At 37.5% G+C, this 12,013-nt stretch overlaps 1 protein-coding gene across 1 annotated transcript in view; it reads right to left on the bottom strand.

Moving 5' to 3' along the window:
- The window catches only part of LOC104983133 (multidrug resistance-associated protein 4-like), a gene marked incomplete at its 5' end in the record, with an annotated part of 43,818 nt that overhangs the window by 15,384 nt on the left and 16,421 nt on the right, over positions 1-12,013 (bottom strand). Inside the window, 2 exons of the mRNA XM_010832607.1 lie at positions 1,685-1,774; positions 6,889-7,044. Of these exons, the coding sequence (XP_010830909.1) occupies positions 1,685-1,774; positions 6,889-7,044 (246 nt within the window). The remainder of the gene's footprint in view (positions 1-1,684; positions 1,775-6,888; positions 7,045-12,013) is intronic.

The raw sequence follows: 12,013 nt of genomic DNA, 5'->3' as shown, positions 1-12,013 counted from the left end.
ATATATATGGAATTTAGAAAGATGGTAACAATAACCCTGTGTACGAGACAGCAAAAGAGACACTGATGTATAGAACAGTCTTACGGACTCTGTGGGAGAGGGAGAGGGTGGGAAGATTTGGGAGAATGGCATTGAAACATGTAAAATATCATGTATGAAACGACTTGCCAGTCCAGGTTCTATGCACGATACTGGATGCTTGGGGCTAGTGCACTGGGACGATCCAGAGGGATGTTATGGGGAGGGAGGAGGGAGGAGGGTTCAGGATGGGGAACTAATGTATACCTGTGGCGGATTCATTTTGATATTTGGCAAAACTAATACAATTATGTAAAGTTTAAAAATAAAATAAAATTAGAAAAAAAAATTTAAAAAAATACAATTAAAAAAATATTTAATACCAAAAGACTGATTTGGGAGAATGGCATTAAAACATGTATAATATCATATAAGAAATGAATTGCCAGTCCAGATTTGATGCAGGATACAGGATGCTTGGGGCTGGTGCACTGGGATGACCCAGAGGGATGGTATGGGGGGAGAGGTGGGAGGAGGGTTCAGGAGTGGGAACACGTGTACACCCGTGGCAGATTCATGTTGATGTATGGCAAAACCAATACAATATTGTAAAGTAATTAGCCTCCAATTTAAAAAATAAAATATTGAAAAAAATATTTAATACCTATTAAGGGTTACTTTTTAAAAGCAAAAGATTAATCTAGGTCCTATGAAAAATTGGAAAGTCTAACTGTATTTTAGAAGTCTAAATACAGTTTCTGCAATCAATTTGCAAAACTAGGGCCAATACACAAAATAATTTGTATCAAAGTATACAAACCAACAGCAAATTAACAAGTCAAAATCCTTTGCATGCAAGGGTGAGTAAATTCACAGAAGTGGACCAAAAGAACATATAATACAAATAACAGAAAATTCTCTAGAAATGAACATATCCATTAAAAAACTTAGCACATCTCCAGGGTCTCTAACCTACATTCATTCTGCAGCATTAAAAGAACCTGATTGTCAATAAGTAACTATCACATTCCAATTATATAATTTACCTTTATAGATACTTTCTTCTTAAACTTCATAGCATTTTATTAGTATGATCTCATTTATCTTTCAGTTAATAATGAAAAACTACTTAGTTGCCTCAACTTAATTGATATTCCTTAAGACCAGAGGAGTAAAGTGAACATTGCAAGGTAATTAAGGTAAATAATTCACTTAGTCACTTAGTAGAATTTGAACCCATAATTATAAATTCTAGTTTAGTGTTGTATTTTAAGACAAGAAAATGTATCTAGTTGATTTGGGTATTAGGGGAAAAGCTAAAATGAAAGCATATGGCATTATCTTGTTGCTTTCCATCACTATTATATACATATTTTAATTTACTCATGTACCCATTTCATCAGTGTTCTCCTAGCAGGTAAACAAAGTCAGTTAAACCAATAAACTCTCCTTAATTACCTGAAAGTGAAAAGTGAAAGTGAAAGTTCCTCATTCGAGTCCAACTCTTTGTGATCCCATGGACTATACAGTCCATGGAATTCTCCAGGCCAGAATACTGGAGTGGGTAGCCTTTCCCTTCTCCAGAGGATCTTCCCAACTCTGCACTACTATAAGTGTACATAATCATATACTGATGCTAACGAGTTAATTTCGTTACAAAAATTACCTCTTCTAAGGCACTCCATAGATCCTCCTCCTTATGCTCTTTAAAGGGATCCAGATTTTTCTTCATTGTTCCAATGAATAAAACTGGTTCCTAAATATCCAAAAACAGGAAATGTTATTACTGTAACATCTTTCATCTTGTTTTTATGCTTACAGAACAGAATTAAAGTGCCAAAAAATATCCCCCTCACAATTCACTATAATCATTAATAATAAGGCTGCAAATGCTTGTTTATAAAATAGCATCTCTAAATTAACCTCCCACTGTAGAAAGTATGCTCCAAAATATCTCTGGACCATTGGACACTAACAAAAGAAAATGTTGAAAAGTGTCACCTTAAGAAGAAGAGAAAGGAAGATTTGATTTTTCAAAACTGCCTTCCTGGTAATGTCTTGCTATTCAGTCACTCAGTCATGTCTGAGTCTTTGTGACCCCACAGACTGCTTCCTACCAATTATCTGCTTTTCCCCCAAATGTGGATGTACTTATTAGAGGAACTTTACATCAAGAAAACTAGATAAACTCATTGTCAATCCTGGTGTGATACTGGGAAATACCAACAGCACAATTAGTTGCAGTTTGTGCCTCAAAGCAAACCCATTAAATTTCCACACATTGGCAATTAAGAATGAACTAGGATATTTTCTCCATCAGTAAAACAGCCTTCTGGGATAGGGACTTTCTCCACAGGTGTGAATGGAATATCTGCACCCATAACAAAGAGAACACCAGCTCCTGGGGTCTGCGGTTCCTCTGTCCATGGAGAGATCTCCTCTGATTCTGTACCAGCTGGTCCCCACGTTCTCTCACCTGTGCATCAGGATGACCTGCCTCACAGAACCTCATTACTAACTGCAAGGCCAGGAGGACCTGAAACCACTGTGACTTGTATCATAATAACATTATTTTAAATAGCTCTTCCTATTCATCTGCTTTGGGAGGAACCACAAGGTAATTACTGTGGAAATATATGCCTTTCTGGGTTTCATGAGAAAATCTTGTACATAAGCCCATGTAGGCCATTTGCATTTTCCTCTGGAAGGCTCTAGTAAGCCATGTCACAAGAATGTGGGCAGCAGAGAAGAGCCCAATAGGCTCATTTCAGTGAAGGGGGCAGGACAAGAGGAGGCATATGTGTGAGGACAAGAGGAGGCATATGTGTGGGAACAAGAGGAGACCTGACTCTTCCACAGTGCCCGGAACTGCTCGGAATCACCAGCCTCAAAATCCTGCCTGGCCTTGGGGCTAGCTTTTCTTCCTCACTTCACAAAAGCCTGAGAAGAAAGATGAAGAAGACAGACATTTCTTTTCCCTAGTCATGAAGAAGAATAATACTCAGTGAGCCTCCCTCTCTCTCCCTATTGTCTTTGTTTCAAGTCTGGTGAGAGAGAAATAGATGCAGAATTATATCCCACCAAAAAAGATGTATCCCTGAGCAAAATCCAAAATTAAAAATACATTATAGAGGGAGCTTCATTTGCCCAAAGTTGATTAAGTGGCTGATATACCTCCAACGCACTGAAAATCACTGGTCACATGACATTTCAAAATGATTATTGAATAGCACTGAAAAATATGAGGCACAAATTTAAGGTCTCCCTTAAAACTCTCTAATTTAGAATCAAAGACTGAACAACCATGTAAGCAATGGTAAGAGTTCCTCGTCAAGGGAATAATCATAATTCTACTTTAGATGTTTATAAAAAACTGCCTCTTGTAACTATTACCTTTAAGAGCCTAACATGCAGGCGATTTCCCTTCCTTTTAGCTATTCCCATTAGGTTTACAAAATCATGTAGATGTGGCCACGCAAAGGGTGGAAGGCTGGCCCCCAATATTCCGTCCCCCTCCCCCAAGGGCAGGATTCTGCTTTGGGGTCCAAGATGAGAGATTCTTCAAGGACTGGTTTTTGAGGAGATGAAGGGCCCAAATGAGGCCAGGTTAAGGAATCAGCTTTGAATCCAGTTGGGAGACATGAGACGGGACTCTGTGTTCAGCAATGACAAGAACATTTCTTTCCTGGTCATGGCTTATAATGACCTGAACAGTTTTACCCTTCATGTTCCTCTCAGAGCAAATTTACATCTACTAAGAGGTCTAAGCTTTGAATTCTCCACCTGGTTTTTCAAGGTACACTCTGTACAGGCATTACCTGAGCTAATCTGTCAGTCTAAAAAGACATATTGGGCAATTATGTGTGTTTATTTAGCAGTATGAGATGGAATAACATAGTTTAGTAAAGCAAGAGTATTTCTCTTTGGTATGATATGCCAAATATATATTTTAAAATCAGTAAAATTTCAGTAAAAAGTTGAATGAAAAGAATGATTCTTTAGGCAGCAATCATACAGGAAAAAAGAAGGTAAAGGTATCTAAATTGAAAGAGAAGAAGTAAAACTGTCACAGTATACAGATGACATGATACTATATATAGAAAACCCTGAAGACCATTACAAAAATTACTAAAACTGATAAATGATTTCCACAAAGTAGCAGGACACAAGATTAACATACAGATACTTGTACATTTCTTCACAGTAACAGTGAAATACCAGAAAGGGAATGTAAATTTTAAAAAAATCCCTTTTAAAATAACATGAAAAAAAGTAATATACTTAGGAAGAAACCTGACCAAGGAGGTGACAGACTTATATGCTGAAGACTAGAAAATATTATAAAAGGAAACTGAAGATGATTCAAAGAAATGGAAATATAGCCAATATTCAAAGAATATGGAATGATTCAAAGTAATGGAAATGATTCAAAGAAATGGAAATATATCCAATATTAAATGCTCTTTAATTATAAGAATTAATATTGCTAAAATGACTATTATCCAAAGCAATCCACAGATTTAAGACAATTTTTAATCAAATTACCTATGACATTTTCCACAGAACTAGAACAAACACTCCTAAAATATATATGGAACCATAAAGACCCATAATTGCCAAAGTAATCCTGAGGAAAAAGAACAAAGTAGGAGGCACAACCTTCCAGACTTTCAGACGATACAGCTACATTTATCAAAATGTCATGATATTGGCATGAAAACAGACACTGTATAAATGGAACAGAAGAGAGATTCCAGAAATAAACCCACACACCTACCACCAACAGTCAATTAATCTTCAACAAAGGAGGCAAGACTATACAATGGGGAAAAGACAGTCTCTTCAGCAAGTGGTGTTGGGAAAGTTAGACAGCCACACGTAAACCAGTGTAGTTAGAACAAAAACCCTTAGACCATATGCAAAAATAAATTTGAAATGGCCTAAAGACTGAAACGAGATATGACACCATAAAACTCTTAGAAGAGAACACAGGCAAAATGTTCTCTGACATAAATCGTACCAATGTTTCCTTAGGCCAGTTTCCCAAGGCAATAGAAATAAAAGCAATAATAAATAAATAGGACTAATCGATGTGACAAGCTTTTGTACACCAAAGAAAACCATAAAACAAAAAGACAACCTGTAGAATGGGAGAAAATATTTGCAAATGATGAGACCAACTAGGCTTAATTTACAAAATATACAGACAGTTCATAAAACTCAACAACAAAAAACCAAACAACCCAATCATAACCGGGGCAGAAGACCTAAACAGACATTTTTCCAAAGAAGATATACAGATGACCAACAGACACATGAAAAGATGCTCAACCTTGCTAATTATTAGAGAAATGCAAAACAAATCTACAAAGAGGTGCCACCTTACAAGGATCAGAATGGCCATCACTGAACAGTCTACAAATAATAAATGTGGAAGAGGGTATGGAGGAAAGGGAACCCTCCTACACTGTTGGTGGGAATGTATTAAGAAGTTGATGCAGCCATTATGAAAAACAGTATGGAAGTTTCAATCCCACTTCTGGTTATATATCTGGTATGTGTGTTAGTTACTCAGTCATGTCTGACTCTTTGCGATCCCATGGACTGTAGCCCACCAGGCTCCTCCATCGATGGAACTCTCCAGGCAAGAAAACTGGAGTGGGTTGCCATACCCTTCTCCAAAGACAAACTATTCCTCAAAAAGACATGGAAACAACCTAAAGTCCACTGACAGATGAATGCATATGGAAGAGGTGGTGCATATATACAATGGAATACTATTCAGCCATAGAAAAGAAGGAAATGCCATTTGCAGCAACATGGATGGACCTAGGGATTGTCATACTAAGTAAAATAAATCAGACAGAGAAAGAGAAATACCACATAATATCACATATACGTGGAATATAAATATGACATATTTACATGTGCATATAATCTAGTCTCCAAAATACTCAGTGAAATTTGTACTTGTTTAAGAAACAGAACAAAAGAAAATAGAATCAGAGCCCAGGAAGAGAAGGTCAATTCAATGCCCCACCATCACAGCAACCATATACTAGGTCTACATGAAGCATCCTACATATGCTGATCTATTTATATAGTCCTCAAAGCGGCTCGAGGAGTTGGTACTGTTAGCTGGCTTGCAAGGGAGAGAAAACTGAGGAGCACAGAGATGGAATTCTGTGCCTTGTGTTCTTTCTCACGATACTGTACTGCATCCCTGGTTAATCATTTATTAAGGGTTAAGTTCTGAGTTTCTCTACAGCATCAACACCCTGTAATTCTCAAAGCTCCGCAGTTTCAAAGAAAGCCCTCAAAGACAATCACCTCTGAAAAAAGATAGCTTTATTTTCTACAGCAAAATTCCATCTGTAAGACACTTACAATTCATGTTTCCCTACAGGAGCCTCTCAAGTGTTAAACATTTATCATTTTGTTATTAGTATTATGTGGTTATCAGTGGGTAAAACTGTGGCATCTGAAGAAGTGTGAGTGCAGAAATCTGCCTGGGTAAGTTACTAAATCATAGGCTCACAGAACAGATGAAAAAACAAAAAAACAAACCCTGGTATCTGATGAAAATATCTGTTGAAAACACCTTTTATTTCTTTTTCTGCTCTGATTGCTGTGGATGCAGGTTGATGTATGGCAAAACCAATACAATATTGTAAAGTAAAAAAAAAATAATAATAATAATAAAAAAGATTCATCCATTAAAAAAAAAAGAAAATACCTGCTGCTATGATCTATTGGGGGAAAAGGGATCAACCCTTTAATGCAATTTGAAAAAAAAAATTATCAACATAAAAGCAATTGAACTTAGGTGCTTTATAAAAAGAATATATGAAAATGTTCTGACATGCATACCTGAGGTACAACTGACATTTTCTTCCTTAAATCATGAAGTCCAATACTGGTTGTCAAATTTTTATCAATCGAAATTGTACCTTCGAAGTGTGAGAATCTGAAGAGTGCAGCAATGAGGGAACTTTTTCCAGCTCCTGTTTTTCCCACGATGCAAACCTGTAGAGAGATCCAGGAGGGATTAAGAATTAACAACATGCAGCCAACCTAGGAGAAACCCTGGATATTCATGATGAATTTTAAAAGTTCTATATAGAGTAGTCTATAAGTTTGTTAAGCATGGCCCTGTTGGCATTATGGGCCAGGTGATTCATTGTTTGGGGGGTCAGGGGACCTGTCCTGTGTATTATAGGTTGTTTAGCAGTAGCCATGGACTCTATCCACTTGACACCAGACACAACCTCCAAACTGTGACAACTAAAAATGGCAGATATTCACAAATATCCCTGGTTGAGACCCCTGGTCCTCAAGAGTTAAAAAAAAAAAAAAAAAAACAGAATAAATCTACTGACCTTGGAAAAGCCAGCAGTCTCCTAAGTGGTCCATAAGAAGTTCACTTTAAATTAACTTTATTCCTACTCTCTAGGTTTTTTGACCTTGAGAACTACATGGATAATTTTAGAGATATCAACAAGTCAAGTCAGAAGTGTTATACACAAACAAGGACTTATTTTCTCAGGGATCTGTTATTCGAGAATTATTCCTTGACAGAGAAACTAAATCATTTCCTGATGGCAAATATATTAATTATATTCTATCTTGAAAGGAAACATCTTAAAATTATAAAATGCAGGTCTCAGTGTCTTAAAAGACATTGGTCTGTGATTAACAACATTTGCTCTTTATATGGGACCTTTCATTGGAACAGTTCAAAAGGCATTTTATAAACAACTTAATACAACTGTTTCTTGGAAAGATACATGCAAGTTTCAGTCTAGTTATTAAAACCCAAGTAGAGAGAAATTAAGTGCATTAAGAATAAGATTAAGGAATCAATATAATGCAGGTAAAATGCTGGTTAGGAATAAAATTATACTGTAAAAACTGGCTTACAGATGTGTGCATATAAACATGTACTATATAGAAACTGGCTTTTTTTTTTTTTTTTAACCAATGAGCTTGCCCAGCTCCCTTGTGGAAGTTTCCAAGAGATGATTTCATTTCTCTTTCGGAATTTGAAATTGATGAGGGGTGTTAGACATGCTTTCAATGATTTGTAAATTCATTCAGTAATTTTTTTACATCCATGGCTTTATACAAAGAGAACTAAATCTTTCTGAACATTGTAATCAGAACACTGGGAGCTTTTCACATTTGCTCATTTAAATGTCTCAAATGTCTGCAAATTCAATCATAGCATTTCAAAAAAGAATTTTTCTCTATAGAGATTAAATGTAAGAATAGTGAGTTTAGATATTTTTATTATTTTGTAGCCATTTTGTACTTTATGCTATACCCCAATTTATATAACACAGGCCATTTTCTGCTTATAGGCAGGGCCTAGCGTGTATATATATGATTCATGTTCTGTGTACCCACAGACCTTGACCATACTGTGGATTTAGTTCCAGACAACCATAATAATGTGAACATTGCAAAATACAGTAATTCATATTGATTTTTGTTCCTCTTTACATACAAAAGTTATGTTTATTCTATACTGTAGACTGCTAATTGGATAATAGAATTATGTCTGAAAAATAATATACATACCTTAATTTTCAAATACTTAAGTGCTAACCATCATCTGAGCCTTTACTGGGTTGTAACATTAAAGAACACTGACCACTGATCACCATGACAAATATGATAGTAAAGAAAATGTTTGAAATATTGCAAGAATCACCAAAATATGACACAGAGACAGGGAGTGAACTAAGGTTGTAAGAAAAATGACGCAGATGGACTTGCTGGATTCAGGGTTGGCAGAAACATTCAATTCATTAAAAATACACTATCTGTAAAGCGCAATCAAACCAGGTATGTCTGTATTTCTGGGTGCCAAGCTTGGTGCCAAGCCTTGAGGATTCTACTCCTCATGACTCAATCCCTCATTTTAAGGCCTACATTCAGTACCTGAATGCCAGTCTGTATCACCTATTAAAACACAAATTAAAGCAAACACTTTCCTTAATCATAATCAGTGCAAATGAATTTGAAAAGTAAATAAATTCTAACTATACTCTGATAAAAACCATTCTTAAGATGTTGATGTTTTTACTTTCTATACTTGTATGTGGCTGTGTTCATATATTTAAACAGAATGGGATTAACATGAACATACTGTTGTAATCTCTTTTCATTTAGTATTTCATAAAAGTATTTTAATGGCTACATAATATTACAGTGTGTATGATCATTTAACAAACCCCTGATTTCCAGGTAGTTAGATGGTCTCCAATATTTTACTATTATAAATAACTATTTAATATTCTTGAGGCTAAATCTTTGCAAACAACCTCCATAATTTCCTTCAGAGAAATTCTTAGATATGTAATTGACAAGAAACAGGTATGAACATTTTCAGAGGAAGCTGTTATGGAGTGGCAACCTACTTTCTAGAAATAAGATTTTTTTTTTTAGCTATGCCATGTGCCTTGGGGGATCTTAGTTCCCAATATGGAGATCAAACTCTGGGCTCCCAGAAGTGGAGGGGCCAGGTCTTAACCACTGGACCTCCAAGGAATTCCACATGCCATTTTCTACTCCCACTTGTTTCTCTGCACATTCACAAACCTGGGTGTTACAGCTTTGTTTTAATCAACATGAGTCTGATTCCAAAAAGTGGAGTCCCTTTCCCAGAATGTCTTACTGGAGACACAACAGCTATAGGCTCCCCGCCTCCCACATCTGCTGACTCTAGTCCACTTCTCAGGTTAAACTCCCAAAAGCCAGCTCCATCCCCATCACTCCACCCCAGGATGTCTCTTCTACGAAACTTCTCCCACTGACCTCTCCATCCTTCATCTCTACAAGTTGGCTTCCTTGGGGTCCTAGGTAGTTGCGAGGGTTGGACATGTAACTATTGCACACCTGGTGGTTCACTGCACGGAGGAGTGAACTGCCAGGTGCCTAGTTCTTCATTCATTGGGTCAGGGCACTACACCTTTGTTATGCGGGTCCCACTACCCGGAATGCCTTCCACATGCATTTGCACCTGGTGAAATCCAAACCACACATCACTAAGTCTGTCTCACATGCCTAATTTCCCAGGAATTCTCTCTCTATCCTCTCCTGTCGACTTCTCCCCACCCTAACAAATGCTATATCATCTTTTCCCAAACTTCTATAAAAATCGTGATCACTTCTATCTTACAAAGCTAACTTAGTACTTTTCTTGTTTCATCAAGTGGACTAGATGTGTTGACAGCAGGATCTGTATTGGATTTGCCTTTGTGTTATTTATATTGTCTGTGGTATCCTGTGCAAAAGAGGCTTCCATGGGAGGGTGAGATTTTTAACTCAGACTGGAGAAATTTATGGAAAATTGATTGTCATATTGCTTACGTACATAAATAGACAAAGAGACAGGCATGGGAGATTAATCTTACAACTATAAATACAGTTGCAAATGGCCAATTCCTCAGTTTCAACTGGATAAACAAAATTTTATACAGTGTAAGTGGTTAAGGTAATTTTACATTCTATGAAAATGATAACTATCTTTGCTCAAGCACTGGCTTGTGTGCTGGTCTTCATGCCAGGTGTTATGTGTCTTATCTTGTTTAAGTTGTTCAACAACCCTAAAGGTTAGGTCCTATCACTTGCATTTTGCAACAGAAAAGATTGAGGCTTATAAGAGAAATTAGTCTCCCTGAAATAAGAGAGCCCATAAGTCACAGCATGGGACTCAAATCCATGTTTGTCAGGCTCTTTTCCATCTGCTGATGGCCTCCTTATCACTGGGATGGCTTGACCCCTTAGTATGTCCCTCTGTCTAAGTAGAACAGAGAAAGTGGAAAGAGGTGTAGCTGCAGTTCAAACAACTAGCTTCACATATAGGTCCTATGGATAGACAACTTAGGCATGGCATCAGTATTGGTGAGTATAACGTGGTGGGTGGGACAAGGGGGCTGACGTCACTGAGCAAAGAGGGTGCTTGAGGTCAGGTGAGCTGGCTGTCAGCAGGAAGAAATGGCACCCATAGCTGGGCTGGGAAGAGAAACCTGCAGCTAAGTGGGGTACATGGTTCCCCAGGAAATAGGCCAAACAGACCTCGTACCCTGCTTGGAGCAGCAAGACTCATTTTTGATCTGATCCCATCTGGTAGTGAAAGGATCTCACACTGTCTTTGTCTCCGGGTTCAGGCAGGGCTGAGCTTGTGGGAAATCCTTCCAGTCCCTGCAGAAGGCTGGTGTGGGGAAGGTGGGAGAAGGATGAAAACTGCCTGTGATGAAGACAGACTCCACGGAAAGATGCAAGGAAATGCAGTGGAATCACAGCGTATTAAATTATGATGCAAAGGCATGCTTTGCGGAATATAAAAGTGAATAAATCTGTAGGATAAGTGACAGAGAACCTTCTAGAGCCTCATGCTCAGTTACCAGAGAGGTTTATGTGATTCATGAGCTCAATTTCAAAATGTCAAAGGAAATATCTTGGAAATCACAGGTTATCAGTCATCAAAAACTGCCTATGGGAGAGAAAGGACTTTACTGGAAGGTCTTGTTCAAATGCGATGCTGAGTCAAGAGGTCTGGGTGAACCTAAGACTCTGCATTTCTAAGAAGCTCCAGAAGATAGAGGTGCTGCTGGCCCTGGCACCACAGTCTGAGTCACAGGGAATTAGGAAGCAGGCAGGGTAAGGGGGACAGTCTGGGACTGAGGAGAGGGGTTTCTGAGAAAATATCATGTAAAAAAGGAGCAAAGTTAGGAAACATATTTTTGCACATTATAGCAAGGTCTAATAAGCATCTCTAAAAATGGATTATCCAAGCAATAGCTCTGAGCAAGAAAAAAAAAAATCAATCTACCTCCAGTGATGGAAAATGCTCTAAAATGGCCCAGGACTCTCTAAAATGATCAAATCAATTACAAAATCATCTACGTGAGAAATGCAGCCCATGTTCAGAATCTACCCAGGAAGTCTAGGGTGATATTTACCTCATTTGGGGGCTTTATTTTTACTT

This window comes from Bison bison, unplaced genomic scaffold, assembly GCF_000754665.1.
Source record: "Bison bison bison isolate TAMUID 2011002044 unplaced genomic scaffold, Bison_UMD1.0 scf7180017861674, whole genome shotgun sequence".
Classification (NCBI taxonomy): Eukaryota; Metazoa; Chordata; class Mammalia; order Artiodactyla; family Bovidae; genus Bison; species Bison bison.
Note: the sequence above shows the minus strand (reverse complement) of the source record. Positions and strands in the feature narration are given on the sequence as shown.